This window comes from Erythrolamprus reginae, chromosome 6 (genome assembly GCF_031021105.1).
Source record: "Erythrolamprus reginae isolate rEryReg1 chromosome 6, rEryReg1.hap1, whole genome shotgun sequence".
Lineage (NCBI taxonomy): Eukaryota > Metazoa > Chordata > Lepidosauria > Squamata > Dipsadidae > Erythrolamprus > Erythrolamprus reginae.
In genome coordinates this window covers 73,911,478-73,932,148 of record NC_091955.1, presented here as the reverse complement: position 1 = coordinate 73,932,148, position 20,671 = coordinate 73,911,478, and the positions used below count along the sequence as shown (strand labels likewise).

General features: G+C 39.4%; 1 protein-coding gene across 1 annotated transcript in view; it reads right to left on the bottom strand.

Moving 5' to 3' along the window:
- Positions 1–403: 403 nt before the first annotated feature.
- The window catches only part of SLC41A2 (solute carrier family 41 member 2), a 46,764-nt gene continuing 26,496 nt past the window's right edge, over positions 404–20,671 (bottom strand). Inside the window, exons 7-11 of the mRNA XM_070756293.1 lie at positions 16,534–16,681; positions 13,872–13,951; positions 10,562–10,693; positions 8,537–8,685; positions 404–2,004 (exon numbers count right to left, since the gene is read on the bottom strand). Of these exons, the coding sequence (XP_070612394.1) occupies positions 1,819–2,004; positions 8,537–8,685; positions 10,562–10,693; positions 13,872–13,951; positions 16,534–16,681 (695 nt within the window). The 3' untranslated portion in view covers positions 404–1,818. The remainder of the gene's footprint in view (positions 2,005–8,536; positions 8,686–10,561; positions 10,694–13,871; positions 13,952–16,533; positions 16,682–20,671) is intronic.

The following is a 20,671-nucleotide window of genomic DNA, read 5'->3' as shown; positions in this document are numbered from 1 at the left end:
CTTAAAGTTTTGGATTTTTTTGATCCCCCTCACCTCATCTTCTTCCTTCGGCAGCGACTGTCCTCCTCCTCTTCTTCCTCCTCTTCTTCCCACCCAAATTCCGAGCTTTTATTTCTTTCCTAATGGATTTGCACGCATTATTTGCTTTTACATTGATTCCTATGGGAAAAATTGCTTCTACTTACAAACTTTTCTACTTAAGAACCTGGTCACGGAGCGAATTAAGTTCTTAAGTAGAGGTACCACTGTACATCACTCTGTAGCTTGGATTTCCATGTAATTTGAATGGAAAGATGCCAAATGTAATTAATTATAGTAGAAAATTAAACAATTATAAATTGTAATTGTTAAATTCTCACTGGTGGCTTCCAGTGCAGATAGTCAGAAACGGTGTTGCCAAGGATTGACTGAATATTAATGTTTAATGATAAGGACAACTCAAGGAAGTCTACAACTCATAATAATCTATATCATAAAGTTTCTACAATCTTTTTTTTCTCTCCCTCAAAATCTAAAGCAAAAAAATTATTTATACATTTAAACAAAAACCAGCTTATACATTTACTGATCTTCTTTTATGTAAATAACAGTCATGAATGGTGTGTAGTGGAAAATGCCCCATCATCATCAATGTACCACAGAAACTAACTAAAGAGTACCTATGACATTTCACACAGATACTCTACAAAGTAGTCATTCAATAAGCATTGCCATTCTGGACACGGGGAATGTTTTTCCAGAAACAAGCAATTTAAGCTATGATTAAAACAGTATTCAGTGAAACAACCTCTCATTACAAAATGAGATGGTATTCTAAATATAAATTTTTAAAGTTTGAACTGCAATATATCAGGAAACAACATTGGTTACATATAATTGGCATGGATGCCTAACTCATTGGTTTAGATTTCAGCAGTGTTTGACTCCAAAGCAATTCTGGGTGGCTTGATAAAAGATCTCCAAGATAAAGTAACTCAATAGTATTTCTAATAATATGTATTTCTTTAAAAAAAATAAAATAAAATAGAAGCATCCGCCTGTTATTTCAGATGTGATATTGTAGCTTCCCCAATACATATCAAAAGCTGCTTTACTTCTTCTTTAAATAGTCTTGATTCTTTATACATCACAATAAAGGACAAAACTTGAACGCCTGAAAACAGTGTCAGTGTACCTCTTGAGTTACAACCATAAATTCAACTATATTGTCCATGCATGATCGTATTGTATTATCTCTATGAGAAACATCTTTCCTATTTCAACTGATTAATTTTCTAGAACAGAGGGTGCCCCATCCTTTTTCTGCCAGCAACTAAAATAAACTGAATGTCGAATGTCTTACTTGAACCTGTTTTTCTGATTACGATGCAAACATAATATCTTTTGCATTATGGGTTATCTCTATTTTTTGTGATCAACCGTTATGCTGTACGACTTCAAATGCATAGACAGACTGCCTAATGAAATGTGTGCTACATTTCATTAGGCGGATACATCAGTGGTTAAACCACATCGTTCTGTTCCCTATCAACTATATTTTATTTCCTGACATAACTCTGGCCATCCTTCTCTTTCTTTGTGATGAGATGGCGTCAACCAGCCCCAAACACACCTTTGCAGTGTAAAAATACTTGAAGCCTCTTATTTTAGTTTTTTATTGTTTTAAAAAAGTTAAGGCTGTTTAATATCAGTGTCAACACTGAGGTTACTGTAATGAAAGTCAACTACTCTCTTAATATATTTCATATGAAATGCTAAATCAAGTGGTCCCTACTCTCATATTTCCACTAATGGGATGAATTAGGTGTTAATGATTTATTAATCTCCTACGTCTCCATCCCTATCACCAATCAGCCACAGAAAATGAAAGCTCAGTGCAAGTAAGGCAGTTCCAAGAAGATCTCCAAGTGCAGTAAGATAAGGAATAGAAAAACTGTCTGGATCTTTCCCTTTTTTCCAGATGTGGTGCACCATCCAGTCAGCAATCCATAATAAGATGAATACCTATGAGAGAACAACACAATTAGGGATTAAATATTATACTTGAACACAGTAATGGGCAGCTAATTTTTTTACTGCCACACAGGGGGCGTGACTTATTTTGTGGGTGTGGCTTAATGGTCATGTGACTGGGTAGGAGTGGTTTGCTAGCCATGTGACCAGGTGGGAGTGGCTTGAACGATCATCATCGTTCAAGTGAACTGTTACAACCTTACCAGTGTTGCTTGCTGGGGTGACAATTTGCGTTGCGTTTCCCGTACTCTCCTTCCTGGGTTGCCCCCCCCCCCGCCTCAGGCTGGGTAGTTAGGCAAATGGGTGCTGCCAGAAACATAAATGCTGCCACCGCCGCTTCCACCCACGCCTTCTGCTTGCAGCTCAGGCGGGAGGTATCTGTGTGAGGCTGGAGGGGAGCCGGGCAGGAGAGAGGGAAGCTCGTCCAAGGCCAGGAAGGAGGAAAGAGGAAAAAAGCAAGGAGTGCAGACGCAGCAGCAGCAGCAGCAGGGGAAAAAAGGGGAGTTGAGCCGAGACCAGTAATCCAGAAAGTGACAGCCGCCGATCAGCTGGAGCTATGCACACATCTTCATTTCCGCCGGTGGAATTGCGTTCCACCCCATCCTGCCTGCTGCCCATCCCTGCTTAAACAGCAGTGAAACTTTGATGGAAACATATAGTTGAAAAAATAGTTAAAAATCAGCAGGTTAAAATATTGTTGGGTTTCCAAAAACAAACTCACAACACACCAGATTTGGTTGAATCTTTGGTTGAAAAGAAGAAAGCGTGGAAAATTGATGTGGCAATATCAAGGAGTATAGCGTATAGAATAGAAGACAAAGATTTAGAGAAGATCAAAAGTATCTAAATATGAAAACTGAACTTGAAAGATAAACATAAACGGAGTGTGGTAGTTTCCTTCTGTCAATTACAAAAGGCCACATGTATGTTATGTGGGTATAAATCACAGCATCCTAGGTTCTTTGGAAGAACTTGATAATTGGTAAAGGCCAAATTCCAGAAGAAGAATTGGAAGCTGTGATTTTGTTGTATATAGATGCCTTGGGTGCAATTCTAAAACAACTGGAGTTCCAACTGAACACTCTTGCCATTAAGATTAATAAAATCACTCTCAATTGCAAAAGGCATCTTATTTGGAACAGCTTACATCCTTTGCTGGTATCTTTAATAATAACAAACATATCCAGATCCTTGGGAACAACTCAATAGGTAGCTAAAAATGCCAAATCCAGTCTAAACATCTGGCTGACTGTGTGACGAACTATAATCATCATAATAATAATTTCCTTGTTCTTTACCTTTTTACAGCAATTGCTTAAACTAAATAACCAGCATGCAGAGTTATAATTTATACTAATCTAATCCTTTGCGAAATTATAATTTCAACCTAAAGAGTTCTATAGATTCCTACAGGCAGAAACAAATTTAAAACATTGCAAACCTTAAAATATTTTATAGACCAGTTTGAAAGTTCACATTTCTTTAAAAATAATTTAAGTAATCAAAGTCCCAAATCAGAAATATGTTATTAGCACCCTGAAATAACTGAACACTTCTAAAAGCACAGAACCTTTTGATTTTATACTACAAAGGAAAACATCCATATGGCTCCACAATTTTCAAATTATCAAGTTTCTTTCTATTTTTTCCGTTATAGAAGGAACTTGCATTATTTATTTAGATAAACGTCTTCACTGAAAATGTCACCATGTAGTCTAAGTTAATTATATGTGTACTAGGTGTGAGCCCAAGCTAATTATATGTGTGCTCGGTGTGCTACTCTGTAATTCAAACAAGTATATTTGAAAGCCTCTTTTCCCTGGAATAGGATTTTTTGAGACAGTTTCTCTTTTTTCCAAGACAGACATTTAAAATTTAAAATTTCATGCAACATTTGTTAATCTGCTATTCTTCAAAAACCCTACAAGACACACTAACAGCGCTCATCTCTACATTGAGCAATCTCCTGTCACTTCACTCCTCCCACTTATGACTGTATGACTGTAACTTGTTGCTTGTATCCTTAAGATTTCTATTAATATTGATTGTTTCCTAGTTACTTATTTGACCCCTACGATAATCATTAAGTATTGTATGTCATGATTCTTGGTAAATGTATCTTTTCTTTTATGTATACTGAGGGCGCATGCACCAATGACAAATTCCTTGTGTGTCCAATCCCACTTGGCCAATAAAGAATTCTATATCGATTCTATATATATGTTCATGTTGTGGTTAGCTCTGGCCCAGCTCCTGCCCCAAGGAATGTGCAGGTGGATGTGGGGGAAACATCCACATGCTGCAGGCCTGTTTTGCTCCCGATGAATCTGCCGACAAAGCCTCCTCTGACCAAGGAAGCGTGAGTGACAGGAAAGAGGGGAGTTTGGCAGATAGCCCAGGAGATCAATCATCCTTATCATCCCTGGATTCTGAACAAGAATTAATGACACATCCACGCATGCGTAGAGTGATGCATAGGAGACAACAACTGAAGGATTATTACAAGAGAAAATGATGCCACCTGTGGTTGGGTGGGGCTGCTGTAATTAGTGCTACAGATAAAAGTGCAGCCTGGTGTTTTAGGCTCATGGCAATTTATCTGATTCATTGTTTCATCAAGATTGTGGTTTTTGTGCTGTTCAAGATTGTGTGTGGACTCTCTGGACTTTAGAATTGGACTCAATTTCCCAGTTATTGGGTGAGCAATTGGATTGCATTTAACCTGTGCCTTGTGTGTACCAGAAAATCCCTTTGACATTTAAAAAGGGAGCTGTTTCTGTTTTTCTGTTTATAAAAACTTTTGGGTTTTCCTTTTATTGTGTGGTGTGTGTCTTCCTGGATTAATTACCCTGTAATTACGGGCGGTTGAAACACGTCGGCAGAACATGTTCATATCAAATATGGGATGTCATTACTGTAAGAAGTTAGCACCTACTCCCCTCCTAGAGGAATGGAATATTTTAGGAAATATTAAAAAGGCAGAATATTTTATTTCCCTGGATAAGAAAATGGAGAAACCTGTTTAGGCAGGAAAAAGACTCACTCCTAGTAGCTCCCATCTTTGTCAATGGGCCATTAAGGAATGGGCCCAGTTCACTCATTCCTCCCACCTTTGTCAATTGGCAGTCTATTTTATGAGGGCCGCCCAGAAAGGAATTTTCTCAGCCTATAGTAATGGTATGAATGCGAAACTTTATATATACATTATTTGAATTGTCTGGAGTGCGTGTATAAATTTTGCATTTCTTCAGACAGATAGCGTAGCTTCACCAGTGTTTCGAAATGGCGTCTGTAAGTGATGTATGTAACAAGAAGTGTGTCGTTATTGGATTTCTCACCGTGGAGAAAGAAACTGTTGGGAACATTCACAAATATTTGTGTAGAGCAGGGGTCTTCAAACTTGGCAACTTTAAGGCTTGTGGACTTCAATTCCCAGAATTTTCCAGGCAGCTATGCTCCAGCTTTGCTGACTGGAGAATTCTGGGAGTTGAAGTCCACAAGCCTTAAAGTTGCCAAGTTTGGAGACTCCTGGTGTAAAGTTTATGGAGAATGTGCCGTTGACAGAAGTACGGTTAGTCACTGGGTACAGAGGGGAGGCCATTAGAGGTGATTCACACAGTGCAGAAATGGCTTCGTGACCAGAACAAGGAGTGCTCCCGACAGGGCATACATGCCCTTGTGTCTCACTAGAGGAAGGCCATAGAACGGGACGGAGATTACATGGAAAAATAGGGAGTGTAGTAGAGTGAGATGTGGTCTGATGCCAAACGAGCTAATCCACTGCTCTTTCTATAAATTCTAACAACACAGAGACACAACCTGTATCCCTTACATAAAAATTTGAGCTTCCATTCTACCCTGGGTATTACACTGTAGGGTCATTTCTCAGCAGAGTATTTATTATTTGGATTGGATAAGAGAGTATCCTCTCTTATCTTATCCTATCGTCTCCTATCAAAAATAAATGATGTTAAATTGTGTTTGAGAATAATATTTGGTTTCTGAAAGATGAAAAACTACTTTCCACCTGCTATTTGATGGCTTGACTTTGTATCTCTACACCTCCAACGAGTAGGATATACCGTATTTCTAAAAAGCTGTCAAAAGAACTACTAATATGCTTAAGACCAGCATTGCTGCTGTTGTATGATACACTTTCACCTCCATTACTTAGCAGACAATTTTCTAATCAGCCATTCTTTTGTTATTTCAGAATGCCAGAATTTGATTGCTAAAGTGAATTGTTTACTTGCAGATCTCTGCAATTTTCTAGCTGTTAGTCTTCACAAATATCTGATAATGGCCATTTATTTAGAGATTATGCCTCCTTTATATTGCTAAAGCATCAAGAAAGGCCATCACACACGTTATCATTTTATTAATTTTTCTTTTCGAAATCTAGTATTGTCGAATTTCTGCTTTAAGTCAGGTTTGTCCGGCTACCATTAGAAGGTAAATATTCCCGCATGAATACTTGGATCACTATTCTTAGTAAGAAAATTCCAACAGTCAATCTAATGAATTCTTCCTGACATGAACATTTGCCAAAAACGCCAAAAATCAGCTGGTTGGCACACACATGCACGTTGGAGCTGAACTAGGCCAACTGCTCCCGTGCCAGCAGATATGGCTCCGCGTGCCACCTGAGGCACCTATGCCATAGGTTCGCCATCACTGCCCTAGGACACTGCAACCATCATAAACATGAGTCAGTCACCAAATATCTGAATTTTTTTCCATTGCTTTATTTGTTCCAGATGTTTCTTTCCAGCCCTAACCAGGTGCTAAATGATGTTCCCAGCTCTTACCAGCTTGCAAGCTCTTTCATTGTTACTCTCTGCCAAGAATGTTCTCCAAACCCTGTCTTCGTAGGGATTTTTTCCCATTGCTTTACTTGTTCCAGATGTTTTTTTCCAGCCCTAACCAGGTGCTATTAATGTTCTCAAGCTCTTTCATCGTTACTCTCTGCAAAGAATGTTTTCCAAGCCCTAAGTCTTCACAGGGTTTTTTTGCCCATTGGTCTAACTTGCTCCAAAGTTTCTTTCCAGCCCCTAACCAGGTGTTAACAATATTCCTAGCTCTTACCCGCTTGCAAGCTCTTTCATTGTTAACTCACTGCAAAGAAGAATGTTTTCCAAGTCCTAAGTTTTGCAGGGTTTTTTCTATTGCTCTACTTGCTCCAAATGATTCTTTCCAGGTGCTAATGATGTTCCCAGTTCTTACTGGCTTGCAAGCTCTTTCATTGTTACTCTCTCAGAATAAAGGTTTTTTTTTAAGCCCTTTACCAGGGGATAAAATAATGTGCTAAAGGTGACCAAATTAAGGACGCTAGCCAGATGAATACCTGGTAAGCAGATTCTTTTCCTGTTTTCCACCCCAAAAACTAAGGTGTGCCTTATACTCCGGTGCGTCTTATATTCCAAAAATAATACGGTAATTCTTTATAAAATTTGAGTGTGCTCTATTGTACCCCGTAAATCCTTCCAAATTAAAAATGCAAACACTGGATTTTCTTTACCAATTCACGATAATCATAAAGCAGTGATCCCCAACTCCTGGTCCATGTAAAGGCACAGGGCAGGCCACAGCATCTGGAAACCGAGCTTAACAACAAAGTCCCATCTGTGGGATAAATACAGCATGCAAAACCACACTCTGGCCAGTCTGTGGAAAAACCCCTCTCCATAGAACCGGTCGCTAGGGCTCAAGTGGTTGGGGATGATAAAGTATCATTGAGATACCGTTTTGAGCAGTGCTGAACGAAAATAATAATAATAATAATAATAATTTATTGGATTTGTATGCTGCCCCTCTCCGTAGACTCGGGGCGGCTAACAACAATAATAAAAACAGCATGTGACAATCCAATAATAAAACAACTAAAAACCCTTATAATAAAACCAAACATACAAACAAACATACCATGCATAACTTGTAATGGCCTAGGGGGAAGGAATATCTCAACTCCCCCATGCCTGGTGGTATAAATGAGTCTTGAGTAGTTTACGAAAGACAGGGAGGGTGGGGGCAATTCTAATCTCCGGGGGGAGTTGGTTCCAGAGGGCCGGGGCCGCCACAGAGAAGGCTCTTCCCCTGGGACCCGCCAAACGACATTGTTTTAGTTGACAGGACCCGGAGAAGGCCAACTCTGTGGGACTTTATCGGTTGCTGGGATTCGTGCGGTAGCAGGCGGTTCCGGAGGTAATGTGGTCCAATGCCATGTAGGGCTTTAAAGGTCATGACCAACACTTTGAATTGTGACTGGAAACTGATCGGCAGCCAATGCAAGCCACGGAGTGTTGAGGAAACGTGGGCGAATCTTGGAAGCCCCACGATGGCTCTTGCGGCTGCGTTCTGCACAATCTGAAGTTTCTGAACACTTTTCAAAGGTAGCCCCATGTAGAGAGTTTTGCAGTAATCGAACCTCGAGGTGATAAGGGCATGAGTGACTGTGAGCAGGGGGCTGAATTGTTACATCCATAAGTAATCTATAAATAACATTTCAGAAATGTTTTAGCCTTACCTGTAGAAGTGCTGTGAACAAATATACCACAATGAAGATGGGCGTCAAAGATGTGTGACCACTTTTCATTAAATGAATAGTGTACAAAAATATTAAATGCCCGGGAATCACCAACAGCAGAAGAACTTGAGCTGATTTATTATTTACTCCTGTAAATAAGAATAAGTAACACTGTTTGTCAACAAGAAAGCTACTTATATTTTCATTGGGCAATAAGATGACATTATTAGTTTAGCGGTGTGGTGTGGTGGCCTAGAAGTGGAGCTCTCACCTCACAATCTATGGGTCTATGGAGAGGGGCGGCATACAAATCTAATAAATAAAATAAATAAACAATCAGGAAGCTGTGAGTTCAATCCTAGGTAGAGGCAGATATTTCTTTCTGGGCTCTATGAGAATATACGGTATCTGTTGCGAATTCTGCATTGGGAAGAAGAAATCAACTCAGCTCCATTCAGTTACCTGACTCCACCCCAATACAGGTCATTAAAAGATTTGTTCATTAGTTTTTGTGGTTTTGAAAAAAAAATACGAAAAACATAACAGCCGTAAAAGAAGCCCAGTCGGTTAAAAAAGACACCAATAACGACTGGGTACATTTGGTTTAATATGTCGTAATGATTGAATCATTATCATGTCCAGCACGTTGAAAATCAAAGGAACAAGCTTCTTGAAATATCCTGGGCTTAATGAGGAAATCATATTTTACTGTCATGAAAAAAAAAATCCAGCAAAGGATTTTCTATACACATTGCGGAAATTAAGAAATCAACGAACAATATTTTTGACTATGGAAATTCTGAAATCATCCAGGTCATGGTCGTCCCGAAGGTGCTTTTCAAAAGACAAGTGGACATTTTTGGCTTTAAAAAAAAAAAAATCACTTCTCATCCAAGAATCTTCTTCGGTTTTGAGGGGAAAAAACTGTTGTTAGCCGCCCCGAGTCTGCGGAGAGGGGCGGCATACCAATCCAATAAAAATAAATAAGTAAGTAAGTAAGTACCGTAAGTAAATAAGTAAATGAGTAAATGAGTAAATGAGTAAATGAGTAAATGAGTAAGTAAGTAAGTAAGTAAGTAAGTAAGTAAGTAAGTAAGCAAATAAATAAATAAATATGAAAAGCACTTTTGGAAGAAGGATCTTTTTCTGAATTTTTTTAGACAATGGAACAAAGCTCACTTTCTAACAAATGCTAGAAACTACATTTACTGCTTAAAAAAAAAATAGCAGTCCTACAACCCTTGAGAAACAATTGCTGCATATAGGAAAAATGAAATACAGTGGTACCTCTACTTAAGAACGCCTCTAACTTAAGAACTTTTCTAGATAAGAACCGGGTGTTCAAGTTTTTTTTGCCTCTTCTTAAGAACCATTTTCTACTTAAGAACCTGAGCCCGGAAAAATTTCCCAGGAAATTTGAGAGCGGCTTAAAGGCCTGGCCAGTTTCCTGCCATTCCCCCTTTAATCCCAACCATCTCGGGCTTTTCTGGGCTGCCAGAGGAGCCTTTTGGTGGCGCTTAAGGAGGCTTTGACAGTCCAGAGCGAACGGAGCATTTTCCTTTCTCTGGGCACTACCTCTTTTTTAAGGCTTAAAGTTTTGGAATTTTTTTGATTCCCCTCACCTCACCTTCTTCCTTCGGCAGTGACTGTCCTCCTCCTCTTCTTCTTCCTCCTCCTCCTGCCACCCAATTCCAAGCTTTTATTTCTTTCCTAATGGGTTTGCACGCATTATTTGCTTTTACATTGATTCCTATGGGAAAAATTGCTTCTAGTTCAGAACATTTCTACTTAAGCACCTGGTCACGGAACGAATTAAGTTCTTAAGTAGAGGTACCACTGTAGAGGCATTTATTCAATGCTTTTGTACTTCGATTCTAATGAAAGAATGCACTATGTACAATGTAATCTATAAACCTCCCAAAATGAAATACGGCTGCCCACCAATATCTTTAATCATAATATTTTCTTAAAGTACTATAAATAGCACCTGAGAGAGAAAAATCAGAACGTAAAGAAAGCTTGTACCTGAGCCACAAAATGTTCTGCATGGATAACAGCAGCCTTTGGCTTCTTCAGGTAATTCTCCAGGAACACTATGTAAATGTAAATAAGTCGAAATTCTGCTGGCTTGAATTGCTACTAGATTACCACCAATCCCTATAGACAACAGGCAGGAAAAACACCATTGTTTATTCATGATTACACAATAAGGCTAAGAGATAGATTGAACACTTTTTTTGTTTGTCTCCTTACCTAATGGTTTTATTGCTGCCGCACTCAATGCATAACTGTGTCTTATTGCTTCGTGATTAGTGGTAATCCTCGATTTATAATCATTTGTTTAACTACAATGGCACAATTGACCAACCCCCAGCTTTCTGACTGTTGCAGCATGCCCACGGTTATACTGTATAATCAAAAATTGGGCCCTTGGCAGCTGGCATGTATTTATGACAGTAACAATGTCCTTGTTCACTATTTGTGATTTTCCCAGCCAGGCCCCTTGTTGTTGTTGTTGTTGTTGTTATTATTATTATTATTTATTAGATTTGTATGCCGCCCCTCTCCGAAGATTGCATAGAAATATAGAAACATAGAAGATTGACGGCAGAAAAAGATCTCATGGTCCATCTAGTCTGCCCTTATACTATTTTCTGTATTTTATCTTAGGATGGATCTATGTTTATCCCAGGCATGTTTAAATTCAGTTATTGTGTATTTACCAACCACGTCTGCTGGAAGTTTGTTCCAAGCATCTACTATTCTTTTAGTAAAATAATATTTTCTCACGTTGCTTCTGATCTTTCCCCCAACTAACCTCAGATTGTGCCCCCTTGTTCTTGTGTTCACTTTCCTATTAAAAACACTTCCCTCCTGAACCTTATTTAAATGTTTCGATCATGTTCCCTCTTTCCTTTCTGTCCTCCAGACCAGTGATTTTTAACCTTTTTTGAGCTGCGGCACATTTTTTACATTTACAAAACCATGGGGCAGATTGGGGGGGGGGGCTAAAAAAAGTTTGGACAAAAAAATTATCTCCCTCCCTTTCGCTCTATTTCTCCCTCTTTCTCTCCCTCTTTTTTTTCCTCTCTCCATCCCTCTTTCTCTCTTTCTTCTTTCCTCTTTTTTGCTCTCTTTCTCTCTCCCTACTTCCCTCTGTCTTTCTCTCCCACCTTCCCTCCCTTTCTTTCTCTCTCTTGCTCTCTCTCTTGCTTTCTTTCTCTCTCTTGCTCTCTCTCTTGCTTTCTTTCTCTCTCTCTCTCTTGCTCTCTCTCTTGCTTTCTTTCTCTCTCTCTCTTGCTCTCTCTCTTGCTTTCTTTCTCTCTCTCTCTTGCTCTCTCTCTTGCTTTCTTTCTCTCTCTCTCTCTTGCTCTCTCTCTTGCTTTCTTTCTCTCGTTCTCTTTCTCTCTTGCTTTCTTTCTCTTGCTTGCTTTCTCTCTTGCTTTCTTTCTCTCGCTTGCTCTTGCTTTCTTTCTCTTTCTTCCTCTTGTTTTCTTTCTCTCTCTTGTTTTCTTTCTCTTCGCGGCACACCTGACCATGTCTCGCGGCACACTAGTGTGCCACGGCACACTGGTTGAAAAACACTGCTCCAGACTATACAGATTGAGTTCAAAGACCTTCCACCATTTTAAGAATGTGTTGTATTTATAAAAGAGAACTTTTGTCAAACATTTATTTATTTGTTTGTTTGTTTATTTATTTATTTGTTTGTTTATTGATTGATTGATTGATTGATTGATTGGATTTGTATGCCGCCCCTCTCCGTGCTAAACGTAGGACATGAATGCTGATATTATATAGGGAATATAATTGATGAAAATTGAAATTTCATACAATATAAAACACGGGTGTCAACTCCCCGCACCACATTGTTGTCACATGACATTTCCCCCCACTTTGTGGAGTTGGGATGCGTGTGGCCACCACATGAAGCATCCAGCCCACAAGCCATTAGTATATCCCTGATATAAAATGATTTTGGCAATTTTTGTATGGAGTATTCCACATATCTTTATGATTGTGTAGGCATGGACACCCACCCACCCCCAGGCCCAGCCCCCACAAAGTTGGCCTGTTGGAAGCTCTTAAAATCATGGTTCTTCCTTCAGACTTTGGGACCAGAGTGTTAATGGAGCCCATTTGGATGTTTTGTTCTGGTGGTTGACACCATGATTATTTTTAACTAGTATGATCCGGCTATATAGAGTGCTGGTGAGACCACATTTGGAATACTGTGTTCGGTTCTGGAGACCTCACCTACAAAAAGATATTGACAAAATTGAATGGATCCAAAGACGGGCTACAAGAATGGTGGAAGGTCTTAAGCATAAAACGTATCAGGAAAGACTTAATGAACTCAACCTGTATAGTCTGGAGGACAGAAGGAAAAGGGGGGGACATGATCGAAACATTTAAATATGTTAAAGAGTTAAATAAGGTTCAGGGGGGAAGTGTCTTTAATAGGAAAGTGAACCCAAGAACAAGGGGACACAATCTGAAGTTAGCTGGGGGAAAGATCAAAAGCAACATGAGAAAATATTATTTTACTGAAAGAGTAGTAGATCCTTGGAACAAACTTCCAGCAGACGTGGTTGGTAAATCCACAGTAACTGAATTTAAACATGCCTGGGATAAACATATATCCATCCTAAGATAAAATACAGAAAATAGTATAAGGGCAGACTAGATGGATCATGAGGTCTTTTTCTGCCATCAGTCTTCTATGTTTCTATGTATCTTTTTATTGTTATGTTTACTATATTCCTATGTATATTTCGTTTGTAAGCACCACCCATAGTTACCGGTACTTGTTTAACATAGGTGGCCAGATAAATTTTGCTAATTCTAACACAGTTTTCTCATTCTAACAATTTCACAGTAAATATATGTGGAAGTCCAAACTAGATAGAAAGAAATCTGTGCACTGAAATATAACTACTTAGACATCTATACTGATTATTCTAACAGTACTGAGTTATTATCACCAGTATGTGTGTATCTATGTTTATGTGTATTGGTTTAATGTTCACAGAAATCTTTATATAACAGTTCATAGAAATGTCTAAGACAATGTTTTAAATATATATATCTGGCATTTAAATATATAAACTATGTGAGGTTTAAAAGTATTTTTTTATCCCCATCTGATCTTTGAATGTATATTTATCTTTACACAACAAAAAAACAGGAACTGTTTTTACTCTAAAATTACAGTGTGACTTTACAGTAGTATATACCCACCCACTTATGTCTCGATTTGGTCTGGAATATTTTTTTTATCTAACTAGCATGCAGTGAACCACAGCAATTTTAAGAAATTCCATGTCTCCCTTACCATTGATTACTGGAGTATAAACAACAATCCCAACCAAATTAGGATCAGATACAGTTGTATCCAGAATAAGGCCACCAATACTGAAAAAGAAAATTGAAATTTCAGACACAGCGAGTCAGACTAAAAAAACTGTTTAGATGTTTTGAAATAATTTGGAAACTAGATATGTCTGTTACACGTTTTGCTATATTGTTTCTAAGAATCAATCTAACACAACCAGGAAATATTCTTAACATTCCTATAAAACATAAAACTGTGCTAGAAAAGTTGGGTTTGAACATGCTGTAGATATTTGTGGTGATATGGATGGCAAGCTAGATAGATAAATAGGTAGGTAGGTAGGTAGGTAGGTAGGTAGACAGACAGACAGGCAGACAGACAGAGACAGACAGACAGACAGAGACAGACAGACAGACAGACAGACAGTTAAAAAACACCTATATATGTTTTATTGTAAAATCTACTTCTGCCAACAGAAAACACAATCTAGTACTTTATTTTATCTTTCAGATCAGTACATGGCAATAAATAAAATATACAAAAAAATTAAACATTACCCCACTGAAGTCTATTGAATCTAAATGGATAAAATCTAAGTTTGTGCCTGCAGAAATCCATTGAAGATGATATTCACTTTTAAAGCCTTATACATTTTAAATCCAAAAAGAAGCATATCCTCTCATTTCAGTTTAACTGCACCTTAAAATTGTAGAAGGCACCTTAAGCGTGTTAATTACAGTAAAGGTAAAGGTTTGCCCGTACATGTGTGCTACACATTTACAGCTCTAGGGGGCAGTGTTCATCTCCGTTTCTAAGCCAAAGAGCCAGCACTGTCCAAAGATATCTCCGTGGTCATGTGACTGGCATGACTAAACATCGAAGGCACACAGAACGCTGTTCCCATCCTACCAAAGTGGTCCCTATTTTTCTACTTTCATTTTTTACATGTTTTCGAACTGCTAGGTTGGCAGAAGCTGTGATAAGTAATGGGAGCTTATGATTATGTGACGCTAGGGATTCAAACTGCTGATCTGCCAACCTTCTGATCGATAAGCTCAGTGTCTTAACCACTCAGCCACTGCTCAGTGTTAATGATAAGGAGTATGTAAACATTTTGATACTGATTGAGGAAACTAGGGATGGCTAATCTAATGAAGAGAAGGGTTAGCAGTGACATGAAAGCAATTTTCCTGTATGTGAAAGAAGAAAGGTGTTGACTTTTTATTCAAAGCACCTAAGAGCAGAACAAGGAGTAATCATTAAGCAGAGATCCAGCCAAGAACTAAGGAGAAATTTTCTGACAGTGAGAACAATTAACCAGTGGAATGGCTTGCCTTCAGAAGTGGGTGCTCCATCACTGGAGATTGGATAGCGATTTGTACGGAAATGTATAGGGTGTTTAATTAAATAAATGTCATAAATTGGCTTCGAGCCATAGTGGCATTGTACTGAGAATACAGTTTTTCAAGCTAATTTTGCTGACGCCAGCACTTTGATTTTCACCCGTTCAAGGTTGACTCAGCCTTCTACCCTTGCGAGGTGGGTAAAATGAGGACTCAGATTGTTGGGGGCAATTTGCTGACTCTGTAACTAGCTTAGAAAGGGCTGTAAAGCAGTGTTTACCAACCTTGGCAACTTGAAGAGATCTGGACTTCAGCTCCCAGAATTCCCCAGCCAGCCAATGCTGGCTGGGGAATTCTGGGAGTTGAAGTCCAAGTCTCTTCAAGTTGCCAAGGTTGGGAAACACTACTGTAAAGCACTGTGAAGTAGTATATAGTGTAAGTCAAAGTGCTATTGCTATTTGTGGGGAATTAAGGGTTACACTGGAATTGCAGGCTAGGAATTGCACTCCAAGACAAAGACATGATTGGAGGCAGAACAATCTCCATGGTTTAACGTACATTTTATTTAACATTATTTTCCTGGAATCAATAATTTTCTCCCTATTGAATTAGAAATGGCAATTTCATGGAAATATTTGTAGAGCTTTGGTGGCAACATTGGTTAGAATGAAGTATTGCAGGCTAACTCTGCCCATAGCCAGGAGTTTGATCCTGACCGGCTCAGGTTAACTCAGTCTTCCATCCTTCCAAAGTTGGTAAAATGAGGATCCAGATTGTTGGAGGCAATATGCAGAGCCAGTAAACTGCTTAGTGAGGGCTGTAAAGCACTGTGAATCAGTATAAGTCTAAGTGTTATTGCTTTTCATATTTCCTTGGTGGCTACACTAAAACGCACACACACACATATACACACACATATATTTTGGAGGAAATGTGCCTTATATTCTATACAGTAGTACCTCTAGATACGAGCTGCTCCACATGCGAGTATTCCAAGTTACGAGCCACGAGGGGAGAGAAATTTCTTTTCGAGACCCGAGCTCAAATTCGGGATACAAGCCGAGCGTCCACTAGGTGGCGCAAGACTCCTTGCTTCTGGTTATCTCGGAGGGGAAAAACAAAGTCTAAAGCCATTTGTTCCAGATACGAGTTGTTCGACATACGAGCTCCATTCTGGCACGAATTAAACTCATATTTAGAGGTACTACTGTATTTTTTAAAAAATCAGCTTATGCAATTGTGTATACCTTCCCAGCATCGTACTTTATTTGGTTTGGATCCCTTTTAAACATTTTGTAAATGTCATTAAAGCTCCTTACCTACTAATGACCATTGCAGTTATAACAGGTTCCCACCCGGAATGGAGAACTATTCTTGTAGCTGGATGCTTAGCAGCAATTATAATCCACATAGGAGTCAGAGCCAAAAAAAAGGCACCAACTAAAGGAGATATGTAATAATAGTTCTCTAGAATTAAAACAAAACGTTAGGAGTTATCATAAGGAAGTTAGGAGTTATCATAAGTTATCTAAGGAAATTGGTTACTATTTTTTACGAGCATCATATGTCAGACTGAAACTTTTCTTGCAATTCTTCCACATTATAAATATAAAATTATTAAAACATCATTTGTTATTAATAAGGCTTCATTGCTAACATACCGTATAAGAAGCACCCTTTTCCTCCCTAAAAGAGGCTGAAAATTTGGGTGCATCTTATACTCTGAATGTAGTTTTTCTACTTTGAAGCTTTTTTTTTCAGCCCTAACTAAGTGCTAACGATCTTCCCAGCTCTTACCTTGAAAGTTCTTTCATTGTTACTCTCTGCAAAGAATGTTTTCCACGCCCTAAGTTTTTGCAGGGTTTTTTTGCATTGTTCTACTGGCTCCGAATATTTCTTTCCAGCCCTAACCAGATGCTAATGATGTTCCCAGCGTTTAAGGGGTTTAAGGGGTGACTTGATCGAAGTGTATAAAATCATGCATGGGATAGAAATGGTGGATACAGAAAAATTATTTTCTCTATCACACAATACTAGGACAAGGGGGCATTCCCTAAAGCCCATAGGTAAGAAAGCGAGGACAAATAAAGGGAAATATTTCTTCACCCAGAGGTTCATTGGTTTATGGAATTCACTTCCAGAAGAGGTCGTGACAGCTGTCAGCCTTGATAGCTTCGAGGCAGGATTAGACAGATTCATGGATGCCAAGTGTATCAGTGGTTATTGAAACGGATATCCATGTGCCGCCTCTATGTTGGTTGAGGCAGGCAGGATTCCTTTGAGTACCATTTGTTGGGGTGTCAAGAGAAAGGGATGGGTTTGCCTTCTCTTTTTGCTCAAGATCCCCATGGACAATTGGTGGGCCACTGTGTGACACAGAATGCTGGACTCGATGGGCTTTGGCCTGATTCAGCATGGCTCTTCTTATGTTCTTATGTTCCCAGCTCTTAGCAGCTTGCAGAGAGCTAAGTAACCACGTCCATCCAGTCTGAAGACCAAATCAAAGTTGGGTCCTAGGAGGGCGGATCCGGCAAAAAGTAACAGACTCAGTCCTCTTTCTGATTGGACAAGGACAACCCATCCTGAATGCTTAGCTCCACCCACGATGGAGAATATAGCACAGCCCAAGATCAAAGAAACTGTTAAAAAAAAGTGGATTGCTAAAGTAACAAAGAATAGTTATTGAGAGCACCAGTTTGAATGATCACCAAGTTTTTAGAGTGAACTCTTATTGAAAATTCACAATGCCGATGGGTTCTAGAATTCTTTTGCTAACATTTTCTACCATTCCCGCAGTAGTATTCACCGTATCATTATTTTAGAATGTGGTAGTATCCAGCTAACTTTATTTAGAGTTGAAAGGGCTGGGCCTAATTAGTACCTAGACAGGATGCTTAAAGGGATGTAATCAAGACTAGAAAGTAGAAAAGTCAAGAAAGGTTATACCAAAAGTTTGTACCAGTAATTATAACTGACAGTTAAAATAGTGACCATTATTTATTTGTTTTAAAACAAATACATAATTTGCCTGTATTGTAACAACTTTAGGAGATGTACAAAACAATAATCTCCCAAATTATCAGAATACAGCTAAATAAAAACAACAATGCAAAGTCATGTCTGATAATTGACATTCAGAGCCCTTTTTTTACACTAAATCAATTACAAATAAAAATATTAAATGTATCCTATGTTTATATTTTGATATTTGGGGCATTGAATATTGAGTTACTATCTACAAAAGCTTTCTCGAGATATTCCATCTGCAATCCAACAGTGCCCTCTAGTGCTTTGAAAAGATATTAAAAGAAAACGTGAGTAGTCCTCACAACTGAGCCCAAAATTTCTGTTGCTAAAGCAAGACGAGTGAGTTTTGCCCCATTTTACAACCTTTCTTAGCACAGTTGTTAAGTGAATCTGGCTCCCTATTGACTTTGCTTTTCAGAAGGTCACAAAAGGTAATCCCAGGAACCCAGGAAGCTCTCACTGTGATAAATACAGTGGTACCTCTACTAAAGAACTTAATTCGTTCTGTGACCAGGTACTTAAGTAGAAATGTTCTTAAGTAGAAGCAATTTTTCCCATAGGAATCAATGTAAAAGCAAATAATGCGTGCAAACCCATTAGGAAAGAAATAAAAGCTCGGAATTTGGGTGGGAGGAGGAGGAGGACAGTCGCTGCCGAAGGAAGAAGGTGAGGTGAGTGGAATCAAAAAATCCAAAACTTTAAGGCTTAAAAAAAAAGAGGGACTCTGAGGCGGTGAGGAGGAGCACTCGCCTCCCATACACCTGTCACGAGGCTGCCTCCCATACACTGCGCCAGAGAGAGAAACCCAGGGGGAATGGCAAGGAACTGGCCGGGCCTTCGTGCCGCTCTCAAATTTCCTGGGAAATTTTTCCAGGTTCGGGTTCTTAAGTAGAAAATGGTTCTTAAAAGTTGCCAACGTTGGAGACCCCTGGTATAAAAAAACAATTGAATTGAATACAGGTAGTCCTCAACTTAGCACCACAACTGAGCCCCAAATTTATGTTACTAAGTGAGAAATTTGTTAAGCGAGCTTGGTCCCCATTTTACAACTTTTCTTGCCGTGCTTGTTAAGTGAATCGGTTGTTAAATTAATAACATGCAAATCTGATTTCCCCATTGACTTTGCTTGTCAAAAAGTGGTCACATGACCCCAGGACACTGCAATTGTCATAAAGCTGAGTCAATTGACAAGTATCTGAATATAAATTACATGGGCATGGGGAGGCCCCAATAGTCATAAGTGTGAACAATGCTCATAAGTCACTTTTTTAGCACTGTTGTAACTTTAAAAATGGTCACTAAGTGAACAGTTGTAAGTTGAGGACTCCCTGTGCTTTCAACACTGTTCGATCACCCTGTCTTGTTTTTTTTATAAGTCTTTCATTTATAATCCCTGTGATACCCAGATATTTCTTCATTTTTATTTTTATTTTCTTATTAACAATATGAAAATAGATTTAGTTTAATGTGTGGGTGAAATTCAACAGGTTCTGACAGTTTCTGGAGAACTGGTAGCAGAAATTTTGAGAAGTTTGGAGAACCGGCAAATACCACCTCTGGCATGCCCCAGAGTGGGATGGAAATGGGGGTTTTGCAGCATCCTTCCCCTGGAGAGGGGTGGGAATGTGGATTTTGCAGTATCCTTCCCCTGGAATGGGGTAGGAATAAAGATTTTGCAGTATCCTTCCCCTGAAGTGGGGTGGGAATGGGGATTTTGCAGTATCCTTCCCCTGGAGTGGGGTGGGAATGGGGATTTTGTAGTATTCTTCCCCTGGAGTAGGGCGAGAATGTGGATTTTGCAGTATCCTTCCCCTGGAGTAGGGTGGGAATGGAGATTTTGCAGTATCCTTCCCCTGGAGTAGGGTGGGAATGTGGATTTTGCAGTATCCTTCCCCTGGAGTGGGGTGGGAATGGAGATTTTGCAGTATCCTTCCCCTGGAGTGAGGTGGGAATGGAGATTTTGCAGTATCCTTCCCCTGGAGTGGGATGGGAATGGGGATTTTGCAACATCCTTCCCTTGCAGTGGGGTGGGAATGGGGATTTTGCAGTATCCTTCCCCTGGACTGGGGTGAGAATGTGGATTTTGTAGTATCCTTCCCCTGGACTGGGGTGGGAATGGAGATTTTGCAGTATCCTTCCCCTGGAGTGGGGTAGAAATGGGGATTTTGTAGTATCCTTCCCCTGGAGTGCGGTGGGAATGGGGATTTTGCAGTATCCTTCCCCTGGAGCGGGGTGAGAATGTGGATTTTGCAGTATCCTTCCCCTGGAGATGGGTGGGAATGTGGATTTTGCAGTATCCTTCCCCTGGAGTGCGGTGAGAATGTGGATTTTGCAGTATCCTTCCCCTGGAGAGGGATGAGAATGTGGATTTTGCAGTATCCTTCCACTGGAGTGGGCAGGGAATGGAGATTTTACAGGATTCTTTCCCTG